Source organism: Elephantulus edwardii, unplaced genomic scaffold (genome assembly GCF_000299155.1).
Source record: "Elephantulus edwardii isolate Elephantulus edwardi_28Jun2011 unplaced genomic scaffold, EleEdw1.0 scaffold00176, whole genome shotgun sequence".
NCBI classification, from domain to species: domain Eukaryota; kingdom Metazoa; phylum Chordata; class Mammalia; order Macroscelidea; family Macroscelididae; genus Elephantulus; species Elephantulus edwardii.
In genome coordinates this window covers 4,531,964-4,553,120 of record NW_006399926.1, presented here as the reverse complement: position 1 = coordinate 4,553,120, position 21,157 = coordinate 4,531,964, and the positions used below count along the sequence as shown (strand labels likewise).

Sequence of the window (21,157 nt, the reverse complement as noted above, 5' to 3'; positions counted from 1 at the left end):
GGAACCAAGATGGCGGCCCGGCTGCGCAGCCGTCAGGGCGGCGAGGGGCGAGCGCTCCCCCGTGTGTGGCTGTGGCCACATTGCCATCACCCCGTAGGTTGCTAAAGCTTTGCGTTTTATGCCCATTCTAGCTCGCAAAGGATCTCCTTCATCCCTCTCCAGAAGAGGAGAAGAGGAAACACAAGAAGAAGCGCCTGGTGCAGAGCCCGAATTCCTACTTCATGGATGTGAAATGTCCAGGTGAGGAGAAGCGGGCAAAGGACCAGACTAGAGCGATTGGGAAACCGCTGCAGTGTGAGCTTTCCGCTGCCTTAAAACAGTTCCATTTTCTCCCCTCTAAAATGTAGATGGTAATGGTTTTGATTTTCTTAAAAGGGAACTTGACTGTATTTTAGGACTGTTTTATTGGTTACAGACTAATCCCATACACGAATTCCATATACAAATCTGGTGTGTTGGTTTCTTTTTTTTTTTTTTTACTTGTTAAGGGAGATGAGTTTGGTTTTTGCCTTGGTTGATATACTTCACATAGAGGCAAGGAGATTAGTGCCCCACCACCTGTGGAATATTCTCTTACGTTGATTCTCTTATTTATGATCTTTAAATAGTTGTTTGTTACAATCCTCTATCCTCATGCTCTGAGGATAATTAACAATACATCTTTAGGCAGGATCTAGTCCAGATTGCATCTGTGACGTCTTTAGTACATCTTTGTTATGTGGCATGGAGTTGCCTGCCTGCGACAACAGCTCTGAAGCCTGTCCTGTCCTGAGCCGGTCTCATTGTCTCTGACAAACCTACCCCCAACACCCCAGTTACTGAGGCAGTCTGTGTCCTAGGTAATCCAAGGTTTAGCATAGGATAGTTGACATAAAAACATGCATACTCCTGAATGCACATCTTTTAAGTGAAGGAACTTGTGGGGATTGTAAGGAGAAAGGTTGTTAAACTGTTTTTATTTTTTTTCAGGATGCTACAAAATCACCACGGTCTTCAGCCATGCACAAACAGTAGTTTTATGTGTTGGCTGCTCCACTGTTCTCTGTCAGCCTACAGGAGGAAAAGCAAGGCTTACAGAAGGTAAACATTAATGCTGCAATATGGGCTTTGATTGTTTTAAATAGTGATGAGGATGGAGAGCGATAAAAGGGGCTTTTTATCTGTGGGCTCTTGACTGTATGGTTAGTGATGGAGTTGAGAAAACTTACCCATGACTATCCATCACAGAGAAGTGTGCCTGTTTTGTGGGATATGTGGTAGGTTGAATGATGTCAGTTGTTAATCTTTGACCATTTCCCTTCCAGGATGCTCTTTCAGACGGAAGCAGCATTAAGAAAAAAATCAAGATGAAATTATCTCAATAAACAGAATTTTGGATATATATTGTTTATTGTCTTATTTTACGGCTTCAAGTTATCAGGGACAACTAGGAGAGGAATGAATCTTATTCTTTTGGGTCAAGTAAGTGGCCATGTCCGTCTTGACATTTTTATCTAACTAGATTCATGGGTTAAGTGTTATGGGCTTGATAAAGAAACATGAGGATAGACATTCAAAAGATGGAAACTTGTTGGGGAAGGAAAACAAATACCTCCTATTAAGGATAGAGTAAGACTGCACTGTTGAAGGCACACAATTTGGGAGATCTGGAAAACACTTTGCCATGGAGTTCTTCTAGCTCTTGTCAGGTTTCACTGTACATGTGTTTTACTGAGACGCTGCATGAGCTTCTTACTGTCTAGAATTGATAGTTGGGCTTTAGAAAATCAGAGTCCAGCATAAACAAAGCCAAACATCATCTTTTATTTACAGTTTTTAGAACCCTTGTTTGGTTGGTGTCTATAGCTAGACATTGTACTACAGTTGAGATGACTCCGCCAGTGGGAAATTAGTGTCTTCTGCTCCATAACCAGTGTTGTAGCCTATTCTGTTCCATGGGGGTCTGTTGGTTCATCAAAGGAACAGGAGAATGTGTCGAGTTATAAGAAACTACAAAAAATGGAGAAGGGAGATGATGAACACTTAGTGAAGAAATTGTGCATGAGACATTTTTAAAAAAATGAGGGTAGCAGTTCTTTACCTGGCTGTGATATTCCTAGGGTAGGTACATAAACAACTGGCACTGTCTGTATCTTGTTTAAGAAGGCATTGTATGCTAGAAAAAGGGACAGAGGAGGTGTTACCAAAAAACATAACTGGTTTTTATTTTAGGGGTGGAGGAATGCCTTAAAAAGGGCAAAGTAAAGAGAAATGAGACCTAAGTTTTAACTCTGAAGAGTCAAATAAGAATTTCAGTAGTTTGTAAGTTAGCACCTATATTTGGGCACGTTGCTCGGAGGGGCTATTCCTTGGAGAAGGACATGTGCTCTGAATGGGGGAGGGTTGGTGGAGAAGATCCTCATGTGGATTGACACAGTGACTGAAGATGGCACAGGACAGAATAGGGTTCACATCTGTTCATAGGGTTGTTAGGAGTCGTACTAGACAGCAGCTAACAACAGCAATGCTTCAAATTTAACAGGAACCCAGTGGTTTTAGGGGCATGCCAACTTTTTGTTGTAAGATGGGGGACAGTGCAGGTTTGGACGTGTTGTTTGAATCATCTATCTGTGAATTTGAGCAAAATCTGGCACTATATTAAGAGTTTTCATTTAGAGCATTTCATAATCCGCAGCATCAGTTTATTGTCACACCCTTACATATTCTTGTGGACCCCCCAGTAGTTGACCCTCTACACAAAATACATCACATGAAAAAAAAAATACGTCACATGGAGGAGATTGCCCAGGTATCCTGAAAAGCACCTCCTGGATGCAAACTATGTACCTTGGGGTGGGTAGCACAGGGACCTCTGATGGCTTAGTGGTGAGGAATTGCACTGCCAGTGCAAGGATAAGCGGTTCAAATCCACCATGGTACACAACAACAAAAAGCCACTAGAGCTCCCTAATGAAAAACACACAACTTCCCAGTACAGAACTGACCCATAACTGGCCCTCCAGAGACAGTAAACACCTTTCTTTCACAGGACAGTTACAGATTTGAACCAGTTACCTTCGTGTTAGCAGTACAATTCCTTACCATTAAGCCACCAAAGTGATCTACATTTAGAAACCAAAATGTTTCAAAACCAAATCAATGGCTTGTGGCAAATTGGGTAGTTTGCTGAAAATAATTTTTCTCATCCTTAGATTGTGAAATAAAAACTATTTTCAAGTCTTTAAGTCTTGTAGTGAGTAGGATTCCTTACCCAGAAAGATGAAAGCTGTTGATGCTAACAGTGCAAAGAGGGTAAAGAAGAATGTTTGGTAGGAACCAATAAACTGCTGGAGGACACTGGAATCTTCACACTGTTCTGTGTACATTGACCAGAAAAAAATATAGTTACTTGATAACATCCACGGCAGGTTATGGGAAGCCAAACTTTATACCAAAAGTATATGAAAACCCTTGTTCAGGAATTGAAGGAATTACAAATTTATAAGTTAGGATTTCTTTTGTGGCAGATCATAGAAAATGAGCTGTTTGACAGGAGTCAGCTAGTGGCCCCCTACCAAGGGAGTGTTACTTCCTGAGCTAGAGTTTACCCTGAGACATCAAGGCAATCCTTAAGGGTAAACCAAATTCTTAGGTTTGCTAAACCCTCCCTCCTGAGTCAAGCAGAAAGAGCTTGGCTTCATTTGCATTGAATTCTCTTTGTGATTTACTGCCAGATAATTTTCAGTAAAGATACTGAGAAGCTTGGCTTGGCGTTTTCAGTCTAGAACTGCTGGCCACCTGTTTTATGCTCTCTGCTCTATCTCATTACTGGCTGGCTGTCTCATTAATAATTATAAAATTACCCTCAGTTTGCAACAGTAGGTTTTTAGTGGAAGTATTTTAAATCTAGCCCTATTAGGAAAATTGGCTTCTATAAGAAAAGTTGCCTTCCAATATACATTGCACTTTGCTCTTCTAAAAAAGTAACCCATTTTTGACCTGGTTTAAATCCTCTCTTAACCTTGAAATGCTTGTTTCTTGTGAACTTTTCGACCCCAAGTGTATGCAGTGCTTTGCTGTACTCAAACTGTACTACAAACAGTCTATTGATTGAAAAATCCCTCAAGTCACTGGCAATCCCAGGCACATTTCTTGTAACATAGCAGAATAGATCCCTGAGTAGTGCAGTTATATTGTGAAGGTTGGTAGTTGGAATCCTTCCTGCCTTATTATATAAACTCTGGCAGTTTCTTCCTGTAAAAACTGCAGCTAGGAAAACTATGGAGCAGTTCTCTTCCCTGTAACACATGGCAGCATGAGTTTGATTCAGCTCAACAGATTAAGTTTTTGAGAGAGCCTTTAACTTTTCTTTGATAAAAAGCATCCTTTGCATTTGGTTATTTCAAACTGTCGGTATCTAATAGTATTTTCTCAAATGTTTTCCTACGTAACTCCCATCTCTCAGATTTCCTAGATAATTTGACCCCCAGGTCCTCACATCTAGTTTCTGATAATGTGCTGTTTGATCAGCTATTATGACTCATAGTGACCCTGTGAACCAACAGATCTGAACTTTGCCCTATCCTGTGCCAACTTCATTTCTGATATGCTTGGGCCCATTGTCACAGTCACTATGTCAGTCTCTGTTGAGAGTTCCTCTCTTTAAATCTTCCACTTTGCCTAGCTTGATGTCTTTTTTTCCAAGGACCATCCCCTCCTGACATGTCCATCTTACCCTATCGAGCACCTTAGTTGAACTTCTTCTAAGATAGACTTATTTGTTCTTTTAATAGTCTATGGAATATTCAATACTTATATCCAACACCACAATTTAAAGGTATTGATTCTGCTGTCGTTCTGATCACTTTCTAACTTTCAGATGCATAGAAAAGTAATTGAAAAGACCATGGCTTGAATCAGGCACACCTTTAATCTTTAAACTGATACCTTTGTTCTTAGGAACCTTGGAGAGGTTCTTAGTAAATTTTCTCTTAAATAATGTCTTTTGATTTCTTTTTTTAAATTTTATTTATTTTTTTTTTAATTTTATTATTTTTTTTTGGGAGCTCTGGTGGCCTAGTGGCAAGAAGCTGCAGTGCAATCAAAGAGACACATGGTTCGAATCCACCAGATGCTCTGCCGGGAAAGGAGGGACTGTACCAGTCAGATCTGATCTGATGGTACACAGACACACATACACAAAATAATAAAAAAAATTTTTTTTAAAAAATTAATTCTCTTTTTGTGTGTACCATCAAATCAGATCTGAATGGTACAGGAGGAGATTGTTCCTCCCTCTCCAGCAGAGCATCTGGTGGATTTGAATCATGCACCTATTGGATTGCAGTGCAGCTTCTTGCCACTAGGCCACCAGAGCTCGCCATCTTTTGATTTCTTGACTCCTGGTACCAAGGGTGTTGATTATTGACCCATGTAAATTGTTGGACACTCCAGGAAATTGTTGACAATTTCAATTTTCATCTGTCATGGTGTTGCCTGTTGACTCAGTGGTGAGGATTTTTATTTTCTTGATGGGATGTAAGACATTGATGGTTGGAGTCTGATCTGCAGCAAGTGCTTCAGATCCTCTTTCAGCAAACAAGGTTGTGTCATCTGCATAATGCAGGTTGTGGATGAGTCTCTGATCCTGGTATCACATTCTTCCTCATAGATTTCAGCTTCTGCAATGATTTGTTCCACATACAGATTAAATAGCTATGGACAAAGCCTTGATTTACACATTTCTGGAATTTAAACCATGAAGTGTTCCCTTGCTCTGATGGAACAACAGCTTCTTGGTCTGAGTATGGATTTAGCATGAGCACAATTATATATTCTGGGATTCCCATTCTCAATGTTACACAGGCCATCTACCTCCAAACTCAGTTTAACTGTCACTGTTGTTTTCCTTATAATTAACAATATTAATGACATATTTCACTCTGAAGAATGATTTGGAGTATGTGCACTAAGAAATTCCTGACCAGGTTCTGCTATTTAAAAGGTTTTGGCTTTCAAATGCCAATTGTTTCAGAGTCCAAAATTTAGAAGTCTATTAAATTTTCATTGCTGATGTCAGATGGATTTTGGCTAAAAAGAAATAATACCAGAGGAATGTCTATTGTGCTTTAATAACTGCAAAGGCATCTGACTGTGGATCATGACAAGTTGTGGCTGATATTGAGAAGAATGGGAATCCCAGAGCACTTGATTGTGCTCATGAGGAACATATACCTGGATCAGGAGGCTGTTTTACGAATGGAGCAGAGAAGCACTGCATGGTATGGAATTGGGAAGGGAGTGCATCAGGGTTGTATTCTCTCTTCATATCTAATCAATCTACATGCTGAGCAAATTATCTGAGAAGCTAGACTCTGTGAAGAGGAATGTGGCATCAGGTTTGGAGGGAGACTCACCAATAACCTGTGTTATGCAGATGACACTACTTGCTAAAAGTGAGGAGGACTTGAAGCTCTTGTTGCAGATGATCAAGGAATGCAGCCTTCAGTATGGATTGCGTCTCAGTATCAAGAAAACAAAGATTGGACCACTGGATAGGACCACCACCAATAGGCAGTGACATGATAGATGGAGAGAAAATTGAGACTGTCAACAGCTTTATCTTGCTTGGACCCACAATTAACACCCTTGGTATGAGCAGTCAGGAAACAAGTATTGAACTGGGAAGATCTGCAGTTAGGGACCTTTCTAAAGTATTGAGAAGGTGCAACTGATTCAGGCCATAGTCTTTCCAATTACTAGCTATGCATCTGAGACCTGGACAATGAATAAGCATGACAAAAAAAGAATTGACGCCTTTGAGCAGTGGTCTTGGAGAAGAGCGTTGAATATCCCATGGATGGCCAAGAGAACAAAACAGGTGTCTTGGACTTGGAGGGGTGTAGCCAGAGTGCTCTTTACAAGTAGGAGTGATGAGGCTTTACCTCACATATTTTTTTTAAAATTTTTATTTATTCATTTATTTTAATTTTTTTTTAAATTTTATTATTTTTGTGTGCGTGTATCATCAAATCAGATCTGACTGGTACAGGAGGAGATTGTCCCTCCTTCCCCAGCAGAGCATCTGGTGGATTTGAATCCTGCACCTCTGGGATTGTAGTTGCAGCTTCTTGCCACTAGGCCACCAGAGCTCCCCTATCTCACATATTTTTGACATGTTGCTAGGAGGTGCTATTCCTTAGAGAGGGACATAATGTTGGGAAGTAATAATGGTCAGTGAAGGAGAGGAAGACCCTCAACTAGGTGAACTGACATGGTCACAGCTGCAATGGGCTTTTTTGTGTTAGGATGTGTGAGGATGGCGCAGGACAGAACAGGATTCAGCTCTTTTGTTCATAGGGTCACTGTGAGTCATGCTCAACCTGATGACACCTAACAACAACAACAACATTAAATTTTCAAGTATTATCTCCTATTGTAATGGCATGGAACTAATCCCTAAGCTCCAGAGCTATTTAAAGGCAGAAGTCCTATTTTAAAATCTGCTTGTCATATATGAGTAAATATTCACATGATTATAATTGAGTTGAAGATTGAATTGAATATTTACAGCTGCTGTTGGAAATAGTCTTCTCACTGACCCCCTAACTTCAGAAATAAAGTTTTGTGTGTATGTAACTTGGCAATCTAGTGAAACCTATGGTAGTTCCCATCTCAGAAGAAAAAAAAATGTAAATATAAGATAGATGGATGAGTACAAAAGATACCATATCGTTAGCCAAAATAGAAAAAGAACTGATTTATGACAAATTATATCTACAAAAATATTAAAAAGCCTAATTCATGTAGATGATACAACCTTGCTTGCCAAAACTGAGGTGTTTGCTGCAGAAGGTCTGGGACTGTAGTCTGTAATACAGATTGAAACTCAACATCAAGATGACAAAGATTCTCATAATTGGGCCAATTGGTAGCACCATGATTGATGGAGAAGAGACAGAGGTTGTTAACAATTTCAGCTTGCTTGGCTCCACTATCAACACTCTTGGCACCAGCAGTGAGGAAACCAAAAGATGAGTTGCACTGGGGAAATGTTGCCAGGGACCTCTCCTAAGTGCTAAATAGAAATGCCTGGAGACTAAAGTGCATTTGATTCAGGCCACAGTCTTCACAATTACTTGCTATGTATGCATCAGAGAGCTAACAATGACTAAAGATGACAGAAGAATTGATGCCTTTGAATTGTGGTCCTGGAGAAGAGTATTGAACACACAATGGACTGCCAAAAAAACAAACAGGTTTATTCTGGAGAGGGGTGAAACCAGGCTGCTCCTTCAAGGCAAGGCTTTCCCCCCACCCCCAAAGAAAGGAACAGGCCTTTATAGTGTGGTCTGAGAAGGATGACAGGTGACCACTTGGAGAGAGGATCAGAGTGGTGTGCAGACAGACAAAGACAGTTTCCTTTTATAGGGGTTTTTAGGGAGACTTAGAGGCAGTGGTAGTTTGTTTGGAATTTGGGGGCAGGAGTCCTGTCAATGTGTGATCAGGCCCAGGGCCTCATCAGGATCTGGTCATCTAGTCTCCTTGGAGGCAAGGATTTTGCAGCTCTGTTTCACATACAATAGGCATGTTGCCAGGAAAAACTAATCCTTGGAGAGAGACATGCTTGGAAAAGTGGAGGGAAAGAACAGGAGAAAAAGACCCCAGATGAGGTATATTGACACAGTAACTGGGAGTAGGTGTGCTGGAGTCAATGAGACTGGTTTAGGGTAGAGCAGGGTTCAGAGCTGTTGTACACAGGGTCACTATGAATCATAGGCAACTCTATGGCACATAACAACAACAAAACCAATTTATGATTAGTATGACTTGTTAAATAACAAACTCTTGCAGCAAGTCTGAGAAGAACTTGCTTTTGAGGTGATTTTGAAATTTAACATCTGCTTTCTTTTGATATAAATCCCACTGCATATTCAATGAGAAGCTTTCAGTTGAAGGGTAATTGAAAATAATAAAAATAAAGTCTATGTCGCATAAATGTGGTTAGGATATTGACCCGTACCCTAACGTGTATCCAGCATGTGTTGGTTGTCATAACGTGTAATGTAAGGGAGCTACTAATGGAAATGTCAGTTCTACTCCACTGGTTTGCTCCACAGAAGATCTACAACCTTGCAAACCTGACTTGATGGCAGTGAGTTCTTCTTGTTTTTCATAGCATATGCTCACAAAACAAACCCTTGACATTAGATGTTCTAGTTGGTGTACACTGTGTGGTTGGGACCAACTCATTGCTGACCATCCAGCAGCAGGTTTCAGAGGCAGTAAATTGCATAAAAGGAGATTGTCCATTCTTCTGCATGAGCACCTGGTGGATTTGAACTGCATGTCTTTGAGATTGCAGCTCAGCTTCTTACCACAAGGCCATGAGACTCAATAATCAAGGAAAGAACTGTTTCTCTTGAATGGTGAGGAAGTATAAACAACAAAGGAAGATGCTTCTTTTACACAGATCATACACTCAAGCCAAATTGACATAACTATTCTTAAGATTTGTAATTATACCTTAGCTAACTAGTAGAGAGAACAAAGTCTCACTAGCTGTATGTTGGGAAGGTTTGGAAAGAAAAATTAGAACAAAGTTTGGAAAGTTGATGCTTCAGTTAGTTTGAATAGTCTTGGTCAAGTGGCTGAATGCATCCTCTTGACTAAGTTGTGAATAATACATTCCATCCCCTCTCCCCATTTAAATACAGTCCCCAGTGCTCACCTGCACCAGGCTTCTTCTCTTGCACAGCTCTGACCAGCACAACCTCACTCTGACTAGTGAGCACACAGGAGACATTGATGAAAACAGGTGATGTCGTTTGCTGGAGGGAAGTAAAGTTGACCACTTTTACGGGGTAGATGGCCAGGCCAGGTGTGACGGAAGAGCTGCTATGGCGAGAGACCACCAGAACTGGGGAACTAGGTAAGACCTTGGAGAAAAGATAAAATGGTGCTTGTGTGAGGGAAGAAAAAGATATGTTCCAATCTTAAATAACATCTCCAGAATTTCTAATTCCAGCTAGTCTCATACCAAATAAGCCATTTACTCTTTCATCTCCTTAGGTCCTATCTCTATACCTTTTCAATCTATATGCAGAACAGATCACCTGGGATGCTGGACTCTATGAGGAGGAGTGTGGCATCAAGGAGTGGAGGAAGACCCACCAACAATCTGTGTTAAGCAGAGGACACAACCCTGCTTGCTGAAACTGATGAGGACCTGAAGCGCTTGCTGCAGAAGATCAAGGACTACAACCTTCTGGATTGAAGCTCAACATCAAGAAAACAAAGATTCTCACCACTTGGCGGATTGGCAGCATTATGACAGATGGTGAAGAGCTTGAGATTGCTCGGCTTCATAATTGCTTCCGTTTGCTTGGCTCCATAATCAACACTCTTGGTACCAGCAGCCAGGAAAACAGAAGACTAATTGCATTGGGAACATTTGCTGTCAGGGACCTCTCCAGAGTATTTTGAACAGGAATGATGTCAGTCAGGAGACTAAGGTGTACCTGATCCAGGCCATGGTCTTCACAACTACTTGCTATGCATCAGAAAGCTGGAAAATGACTAAGGATGATAGAAGAAGAATTGATGCCTTTTAATTGTGGTGCTGGAGAAGAGTATTGAATATACCATGGGCCACTAGGAGAACAAAAAAGTTCATCCTGGAGAGGGTAAAACCAGGGTGTTCCTTGGATGCAGCTATTCTGAAGCTTCATCTGAAATACTTTGGACATGTTGCAATGAGAGGGACGTCATGCTTGGGAGGATGGAGAGACAATACAGGAAAGGAAGACCCTGGATGAGATGGATAGACTCAGTGACTGGGGTAATGAAGGTAGGTGTGTCAGAGACAGTAATGTTAGCACAAGATAGAGCGAGGTTCACAACTGTTGTACATAGGGTTGCTATGAGTTGCAAGTGACTCCACAGCACATAACAACAACGGGTCTATTGAAGGATATAGGAAGAATATGAGGTGCAAGAATATAATAGACTTCAAAACAACTATGAGATATCATCTCACCCAAGTAACAATAGCAAAATTTAACAGAGCAGCAAACATCAAATGCTGGCGAGGTTGTGGAGAAACTGGGACCCTTATTCACTGTTGGTGGGAGTGTAAAATGGTGCAACCACTATGGAAGGCTGTATGATGCTTTCTCAAAAAGTTGGAAATAGAAATACCATTTGACCCAGCAATTCCACTACTGGGAATTTACCCTAAAGAAACCATAACTGCCACCCAAGCAGATATATGCACATCCATGTTTAATGTGTCTTTATTCACAATAGCAAAGAGCTGGAAACAACCCAAGTACACATCAACAAATGAATGGATAGAGAAGCTCTGGTATATTCACACAATGGAATACTATGCAGCATTGAAAAACAAGGAACTCATGAAATACTATACAAAATGGGTGACCATGGAAGAAATTAAAGTAACAAGTCAGTGATCTTTATCAGTTTATTCTGTAACTGTGCTAAACTACTGCACCACGAATCTTTTTTTAAAAAGTTCTAATCTCCACTTGTCTCACTTTGCAGACTTGTGGTGACTCTTGTGTTGCTTTGATCTGAAAACTGTACCACTGGTATCTGAAGTACCACTTGGGGTCACCCACAGTGGACAGAGTTCAGCAGAACTTCCTGACTGACATAGTCTAGAAGCAGGACTGGCTATCCACATCTGCAAAAGCCCTGTGAATACAGTGGAACAGTGCCTGGCATAGTGCCCTTTTGGGCTGTAAGGCAATGGGAAGAGCTGCCTCTTCAAAGTTGTGAGGTGACATCACGTTGTCTCTTACAGCAATTTTATGAACAGATTGAAACCTTGTCTTATTCTGCATAATTTTCAGAATTTCTGTCACATTCAAGCCCATTTTGCAGACACTATGTCAGTCTGTTGAAAAGTATTCACTCTTTCTCTGATTCTCCAATTATATCATTTTCCAAGGGCTGATGCCTCTTGACAACATGCTCAAAATGTGTAAGGTGAAGTTTAACCATCTACACCTCTGCACTTCCTCCAGGATAGATTTGTGTGTTCTGATGGTAGTTCATGCTATAGTCAATCCTTTTGGTCAATACCACAATTAAAAGGCATCAGTTATTCAGTCTTCATTATTTATTGTCCAACTTCTATATGTATATGAAAATGCCATACTTGGGTCAGACATACCTTGATCTTTTAAATGACATCCTTATTCTACAGCACTTTGAAGAGTTCCGTGACGAAGATTTGCCCAAGAGATCTTTTGATTTCTTGACTGCTGTTTCCATGAGTATTAATTGTGAATCCAAGTAAAATGAAATCCTTGACAACATCTATCTCTTCTTCATTTTTCATGATGCTGCTCCAAGTGATGGGAAGTTTGTTTTCTTCTTTTTTTAAAGGTTGTTTTCTTGATGTTGAAGTGTAATCCATACTGAAGGCTATATAGTCTGATTTTCTTCAGTAAGTGCTTCAAATTCTCTTCACTTTCCACAAGCATCATCTTTGGCATCAAGTAGGCTGTTTATGCTACATTCTGATATATGATATGGTCGAGTTTTTTGGATCATTTTCTCAGCATACAGATTGAATCGATATGGAGTCAAGATACAACCTTAATGCACACTTTTCCTTATTTTAAACCATCACTATTCTCTTGTTCTGTTTGAATGAGTGTTGTTGGTTTACTTATAGGTTCTTCCTGAGTCCTATAGTGTTCTGAATTCACATTCTCCTTTTACCTTAATCAGCAATCAGCACTCCTACCTTGGGTATAAACTTTACTCCATCTATATCAAACCAGGTGGATTGACATGGTGACTGCCGCAATGGGCTGGAGTGTCAGGAGTGTGAAGATGGCGCAGGATAGGTCGAGGTTCAGATACTCTGTTCAAAGGGTCGCTATGAGTCCTGCTTGACTCAGTGACACCTAACAACAACCACCACCTCAGTGACGTAGATGGAGTAAAGTTTACTTACTCTTAATAAAGAAGCTTCATTTGCTAATGTGGCATGACTCAAAATCATGAGAATTAGCTACAAATATCCATTAATAATGGGTATATGGAATGTAGGAAGTGTAAATCTAGGCAAATTTGTCAAAATGAAATGGAATACGTAAAGATTAATATCTTGGGCTGGTATATGCCCTTTTGAACAATTCCAGGAATGACAAACTGAATAGGAATGGTGTTGCATTCATTATCAAACAGAACATTTCAAGATCGGTCCTGAAGTACAGTGCTGACAGTGGTAATTTCCATAGGCATGCAAAGAAATCTGTTAATACGACTAGAATTAAAATATATGCACCAAAACCTAGAGCCAAAGAGGAAGAAATGGAAGATTTCTACCAACATTAGCAATCTGAAATTTATCAAACATACAATTAAGATGCATTGATAATAAATGGTGACCAGAATGCAAAAGTTGGAAACCAGAGGATTGGTAGTTGGAAAAGTAGTGTTAGCAATAAAAATGAAAATCAGAGATCATATAATATCATGTATTTTGGGCAATCTATGACTTATTTATTATGAAGATCTTTTGAAAAAAAGCATAAATGGTGTGATTGCTTAGGCAGCACATATACAAAAATTGGAACACTACAGAGAAAATTAGCATGGCACCTAGCAAGGATGACACGCAAATTCGTGAAGTTTTCCATAGTTTTGTAACAACGAATGAATGAAAATCCAACTTTTTTGTAAGGTTTTGTTAAAATCACAATTAAAATAAAAGAAACTTTGTTTTAAAACCCCCATAAATTTTAACTATACACATGGACCCCATCTGATGGAAACCACATGGACTCCATCTTTGGAAAAGGCCAACTGTGGAACAGACCATCAGTTCCTTATATGCAAGTTCAAATTGAAGTAGAAGAAAAGGAAAAGTATAAAAGAGCAAAAATATGACTTTTCCATTTATCCTGCCTAAATTTAAAGAATATATTTCAAGACTATATTTGATCCAATGAACACTAATGACCAGATGAATTGTGGGATGACATCAAGGACATCATTGAGGAAGAAGGCAGAAGATCATTAAAAAGACAAGAAAGAAAAAAAGAACAAAATGGATGTTAGACTAAAACTTGCTTTTGGATGGAAAGAAGCTAAAGTGAAGATTCCAATGGACAGCGTCAGAAGGCAAAACAAAGTACTGTAGTGAAATATGCAAAGACAGAGAGTTGAGAAACCAGAAGGGAAGGGAAATAATTGGCATTTCCAAAACAGAAAGAACTGAAAAAAAATCCAACTCTGGAGTTGTAATACTTAAGGATTCCATGGGAAAAGTATAGAATGACCCAAGAAGCATAAAAGATGGAAGGAATCCACAGAGTCAATGTGCTAAAACTGGTTGATACTGAACCATTTCAGGAAGTACCATATGGTGGAAAATCAATGACACTGAAAGAAGAAGGCTAAGCTTCATGAAAGCATTCACAAAAAAAGAAAGAAAGAAAGCCTCCAGTAATTAATGGAATATCAGTTGAAGTATTTCAGTGAACATATAAAATCCTGTGAGTGCTCTTTCATCTATGCCAGGACATTTGACTGCAAGGAAAAAAAATTTTGCTTTTTTAAAATTTTTTAAATTTTTAAAATTTTATTATTATTTTGTGTGTGTGTGTGTGTGTACCGTCAAATCAGATCTGACTGGTACAGGTGGAGATTGTCCCTCCTTTCCCGTCAGAGCATCTGGTGGATTTGAACCATGCGCCTCTGGGATTGCAGTGCAGCTTCTTGCCACTAGGCCACCAGAGCTCCCCACCTTTTTTTTAAGTAGTGGGAAAATAACAGCTTGGAGATAGAAATGAGGCTGGAAATGGAATGACTGTATTTTCAATGATTTATTCATTACAAATACATTGTTTAAAAGACAAAAACAGTGATTTTACAGATGGACCTCACCATATCTGACTACACCTGTGTTACGAATTGTTGGAGAAACTCAATATCAGCAATTAAAATTAGACCTGGGTGGTCTGTTGGTCAGACTATCAATTACTCATGTGCAAGTTTCAAACTGAGGCTGAAGAAGATGAAAATAAGTCCACAGAACCAAAATATGATCTTAAATCTATTCCATCTGAATTTAAACATCATCTTAAGAATAGGTTTGAAGCATTGAACACCAATAATCGAAGACCACACAGATGGGTTGTGGGATGATATCAAGGGATATCATCCATGAAGAGAGCAAAAGGTCATTACAAAGACAGAACAAAAAGAAAAAACAGAAATGGATGTTGAAAGAGACTCTAAAAATGACACTAGAGCATTAAGAAGCCAAAACAAATGAAAACATGCCTTTTGAAAGCAAAAGAGCTGAACAGAAGATTTCAAAGGGCAGCTCAAGAAGGCAAAGCAAAGCATAATACTGGAATGTGCAGGAAGTTGGAATTGGAGAATAAACAGGGAAGATCTCACTTCACATTTCTCAAGCTGATAGAACTGAAGAACAAATTTAAGCCTTGAGTCACATACTGAAAGATGCTATGGATGATAATGTAGAATGACCCAGAAAGCACCCAAAGAAGATGGAAGGAATACACAGAACCCCTGTACCAAAAAAGAACTGATTAACATGGGAAAATTTCAGGAAGTACCATATAAGCAGGAGCCAATGGTAATGAAAGAGGAGATGAAAGCCTCATTGAAGGCATTGGCAAAAAAAACAAAAACAAAAACAAAACAAGGCCCCAGGAACCAATCGGATACCCATTGACTCAACAGTTTGTGCTACTAAATTTGGAGGACAACTGGCCATTGGAAGAGGTCCATATTTATTCCCATTTCCAATAAAGGTGATCCAACAGAATGTAGAAACTATAGAACAATGTCATTAATATCACAAGCAAGCAAAATACTGCTGAAGATTGTTAAAAAATAGCTAGAACAGTATGTAGATAGGGAACTGCCAGAAGTTCAAGCAGGATTTAGAAGAGGCTGTGGCACCAGGGATATCACTGCTGATGGAAAATGGATCCTGGCTGAAAGTAAAGAATATCAGGGCAATGTCTATTTATTGACTATGCAAAAGCATTTGACTGTGTGGATCATGACAAGTTGTGGCTGACATTGTGAAGAATGGGAATCCCAGAGCACTTGATTGCGTTCATGCAGAATCTATATCTAAACCAGGAGGATGTTGGGTGAACAGAGCAAGGTTTAAAATTAAGAAGGGAGTGTGTCAGGGTTAATTCTCTCTCCATACCTATTCAATCTGTATACTGAGCAAATTATTTGAAAAGCTGGACTGTGAAGAGGAATGTGACATCAGGATTGGAGGGAGACTAATTATTAACCTGTGTTATGTAGATGACACAACCATGCTTGTTGAAAGTAAGGTGACTTGAAGCACTTGTTGCAGAAAATCAAGGAATGCAGCCTTCAGTATGGATTGTATCTCAATGTCAAGAAAATAAAGATTCTTACCACTGGACTGATAGACAACATCATGATCGATGGATAAAAGATTGAAACTGTCAACAACTTCATCTTACTTTGATCCACAATTAACACCCTTGATACGAGCAGTCAGGAAATCAGGAGACTTACTGCATTGGGAATGTCTGCAGTTAGAGACCTCTCCAAATTATTGAGGAGTAATGACGTCAGTTTGAGGAGTAAGGAGCATCTGATACAGACCATGGTCTTTCTGATCACTTGCTTTGTATCTGAGAGCTGGACAATGAATAAGGATGACAGAAGAAGAATCGATACCTTTGCACTGTGGAGTTGGAGGAGAGCGCTGGACATCCCATGGATGGCCAAAAAGAACAAACAAATATATATTGGAGACAGTGCAGCCAGAATGCTCTTTGGAGGCAAGGATGATGAGGCTTCGCCTCACATAATTCAGGCATGTTGCTAGGAGGGGCTGTTCTTTGGAGAGGGACATGATGCTTGGGAAGGTAGAAAGTCGTTGGTAGGTAGAAGGGGAGGAAGACCCTTGACCAGGAAGACTGCCACGATGGGTCCTAATGTGTTGAGAAGTGTGAGGATGGTGCAGGATAGGCAGGATTCAGATCTACTTTTCATAGGGCTGCTATAGGTTGTACTTGACTCTTTGGCACCTAACAACAATATTTCAAAAAAATGATGCAAGAGAATGTGGGAATGATCAAGCAATATCATTAATATCATATGCAAGTATAGTCTTGAAGATAATGGGGAAAAATGCTCAAGCATTATATTGACAGAAAACTGGCAGAAATTTAAGCTGGATTCAGGAGAGACTATGGAATGCGAGTGAGCATTGCTGATGTCAGATGGATCTCGGCTGAAAGCAAAGAATAGTAGAAAGATGTTTACTTGTGTTAACTATAAAAAGGCATTCCACTGTGTGAGTCATAATAAATTAAAGATAACATTCAAAGGATGAGAATCATAGAGCACTTCATTGTGCTTTTATGGAACCTGTATAGACCAACAAGTTTGAATGGAACAAGGACAATGGTTTAGAATCAGGAAAGGTGTATATACATCAGGGTTTTACCCTTCCGTCATACTTACTCAATATGTGTGCTGGTGTCAAAATTGGAGGAAGACTCATCAACAATCTACATTATGTAGATAACACAGCATTGCTTATTGAAAATAAAGAGTATTTAAAGCACTTGCTCAAGAAAATAAAATACTACAGCCTTTAGTATGGATTACACCTCAATATCAAGAAAACAAAACTCCTCACAACTGGATCAATAGGCAACATTATGAGAGAGGAGAAGAGATTGTTTGTCAAGGATTTAATTGTACTTGGACCCACAGTCAACACCCATGGAAGCAGCAGTCAAGAAATCAAGACATGTTGTATTATGAAAATCTGCTGTCATAGACCTCTTTAAGATGCTAAAGAGCGGGGAGCTCTGGTGGCCTAGTGGCAAGAAGTTGCATTGCAACCCCAGAGGTACGCAGAAGGAGGGGTAATCTACTCCTATACCAGTTAGATCCAATTTGACAGTATACACACATAATAATAAAATTTTAAAAAACCCTAAAAAAAATGCTAAAGAGCAAGGATGTAATTTTAAAGACTCATATCTGTCCATCCCAAACCATGGTATTTTCAGCTGTTCATCTGCATCTTGAAGTTGGACAATTAATTAAGGAAGACTGTAGAAGAATGAATGCCTTTGAATGACGGTATTAGTCAAGAGTACTGACTACACCATGGACTGCCAAAAGGGCAAAAAAATCATCTTAGAACAAGTGAAGCCAGGTGCTCCTTAGAAGCAAGGATGGTGAGTTTGTCTCACATACTTTGGGCTTCTTACTAGGAGGGGCTAGCCCTTAGAAAAGAACATCATAGTTGGAAAAGCAGAGAGTCAGTGAAGGAGAAGAAGCCTGTCAGTGAGCTAGATGGAATGCAACAATGAGCTCCAGCACATTGGGATCATGAGGATGGAGCTTGACTGGGCAGGGTTTCAATTTGTTGTATAATGTTGCTGAGTTGGATTTGCCTGAAGAGCAGATAGCATCAAATCTCCAGTAATTTGGCTAAATCCTTAACATACCTCTAGCTTCTCAAGAACTCTATCTACTCCCAGTACTCTTATCTCCCCTGTGTCTTGTTTGTGACTGAGAATCAGTTCTGACTGATTGATATAAAAGGCTGGGATGAAAGGGATGAGGATTCTCTGCATTCCATTCTTGCTCCGCTCACTGACGAGTGTGGCCCATCCATAGACTGACGTGTCAGCCATGCTGAGGGCCTGGAGCAGGTCCTTGGACTGTGGGCGAACCTGGATCAGGCAGACGTAAACTCCTAAAGAAAAGATGAAAACCATCAGGAAAGCTCAGAGGCTCTATTGAGTCAGTTGAATTAAGACAGGAAAAAAGTAACATGTAAATTCGGCAAAAGAGAAAGTAGGAACTCAGTTTTAAGGTTCACCATCAGTACATTATAGGCTACTATGAGGGTAAGTAATGTAAAATAAAAATACCCTACCACTGAATGTATTGCCGAAGAATACTATTACTAAGAAATCAACATATTGGTGAGCACTAAATAATGTAAGTAGGACAATTAAGTGCTGATGGTATATAGAATAAAGAAGTACTCAAAGTTCGCCAGAGCGGGAACAGATAAAGCTTTGAACATGGTTTACTCATCTCCCTATCAAACCTCTTGCTTCTCATCCTGCCCACTTTTTCTAGTTATCTGTATTTAGACATAGATTGTTTCTTTTCTTTTTTTTTTAGACAAAGATTATTTCTTGACATCCTGTGGTGTATCGGTTTTATTGTTCAAAATTACTTACCTAGACCATTGCCTTTGACTTTTGCCATGTGGCTGGCCAGGAATAATATGCAAACAGGGTATTGCACACTACTAATAAGGGGATTGCCCAAGTTTGCCATCCCATCACGTTTTAATTGAGCAGGTGTGTTGTTGTTGTTGTTGTTATGTGCCATTGAGTCGCTTGCAACTCATAGTGACCCTATGTACAAGAGCTCTAAATGCCATTCTATCCTGTGCCAACCTTGCCGTCTCAAACACACTCATTCCCACCACTCCACTCACAGAATCGATCCATCTCATCGAAGATCTTCCTCTCCTTCACCGCCCCTCAACTCTGCCAAACATGATGTCCCTCTCCAAGGACCAGTCCCTCCTTGCAACATGTCCAAAGTATGTCAGAAGAAGCTTCAGAATCCTTGACTCCAATGAGCATTCCAGCTTCACCTTCTCCAGGACAAACCTGTTTATTCTCCTAGCAGTCCATGGTACATTCAACACTCTTCTCCAGCACCACAGCTCAAAGGCATCAATTCTCTTTCTATCATCCCTATTCACTGTCCAACACTCTGATGCATAACACATAATTGCGAAGATTATAGCCTGGATCAGGCACACCTTAGTCTCCAGCCTGACATCATTGCTCTTCAGTACTCTTGAGAGGTCCCTCACAGCTGACTTTCCCAGTGCAATCCGTCTCTTGATTTCCTGGCTGCTGTTACCAAGAGTGTTGACTGTGGAGCCAAGTAAACTAAAACTTAACTATCTCAATCTCTTCACTGTCCATACTGATGCTGCCAGTTGGACCAGTGGTGAGAATCTTTGTTTTCTTGATGTTGAGCTTCAATCTTTTTTTTTTTTTTTGGTGCCCCGAGTGAGGAGAGCTTCAATCTTATGAGCAGGTTTAGTAGGAGAAAATGGGAATCTCATTATTGGCAAAGAAGAAGATGCAGAGAAAACAGCATATACGTCCTTTGGAGCCTGAGATTCATGAGTACCTCAGACAGGGACCCAGACAGGCAGCAGCAGCAACAGAGAAGAACCACAAGCTGACATGAGACAGCATTAACTTGGGATTGCTGTTGCATGGAGACAGAGCCAGGGGCCTTCACGCAAGTTTACTGGACGACTGAGTGGAGATGCCATATTGGTAAGACCAAGAGAGCTTCTTAACAAGGGCCTAATGCTGTGAGGGTAAAGGTCAAAGGGCCTGCAAGTACTCATGAGAAGACATATACTCAGAGTACTCAGAGTAAAGACAGAATTCTGTTTCCAACCTGAATTATAACCTGTTAGTTTCACTAAGAAATCCCATAATCATAAGTATGGTTCAGGTTGGCCACTGCAATGAATCAGTGGTGCCAGCAGAAGAGCAGTAAGAACCCAGAGAGGAGTGGTTGGTATTAGAATTGGTAGAAGTAGGTGCCAGGGCCTCAGGGGCATGTCTGGCCTCGTGGAAATTGGTTTTGCGCTGTGTATGTTATTGATGGAGACTGTTTCTTTAATGCCAGTTCTAGTGCCAAGCATGTATGTGGTGCCCAATAATTTGCTAAATGAGCTTTTCTTCAGTGGTTGTTCATTACTTTTACCATTCAAATTGTCTGACCTAGGATTAGTCTTTCCTATGATGCAGACTGGGTTTAGAAGGGGTTGTGGTACTAGGGATATTGTAGTTGATGTTAGATGGATCTTAGCTGAAAGCAGAGAATACCAGAAGAATTTCTATCTGTGTTTCATTGGCTATGCAAAGGCATTTGACTGTGTGGATCATAACAAACTGTGGCTGACTCTGAGAAGAATGGAAATCCCAGAACACTTGATCGTTCTAATGCGAAACCTATACTTGGACCAGGAGGCAATCGTCAGAACAGAGCAAGGGAACACTGCATGTTTCAAAATTGGGAAGGGCATACGCCCGGG

At 40.1% G+C, this 21,157-nt stretch overlaps 1 protein-coding gene across 2 annotated transcripts in view; it reads right to left on the bottom strand.

Annotated features, from left to right (window-relative positions):
* Positions 1–1,888: 1,888 nt before the first annotated feature.
* NUP210L (nucleoporin 210kDa-like) overlaps positions 1,889–21,157 on the bottom strand; it is a 191,842-nt gene continuing 172,573 nt past the window's right edge. Inside the window, exons 36-40 of one of the 2 annotated variants that reach the window (XM_006895862.1) lie at positions 18,513–18,763; positions 9,710–9,917; positions 3,251–3,355; positions 2,081–2,155; positions 1,889–1,989 (exon numbers count right to left, since the gene is read on the bottom strand). In XM_006895862.1, coding sequence (XP_006895924.1) covers positions 1,889–1,989; positions 2,081–2,155; positions 3,251–3,355; positions 9,710–9,917; positions 18,513–18,763 — 740 coding nt within the window. The remainder of the gene's footprint in view (positions 1,990–2,080; positions 2,156–3,250; positions 3,356–9,709; positions 9,918–18,512; positions 18,764–21,157) is intronic. The other variant, XM_006895863.1, reaches the window with a different exon arrangement.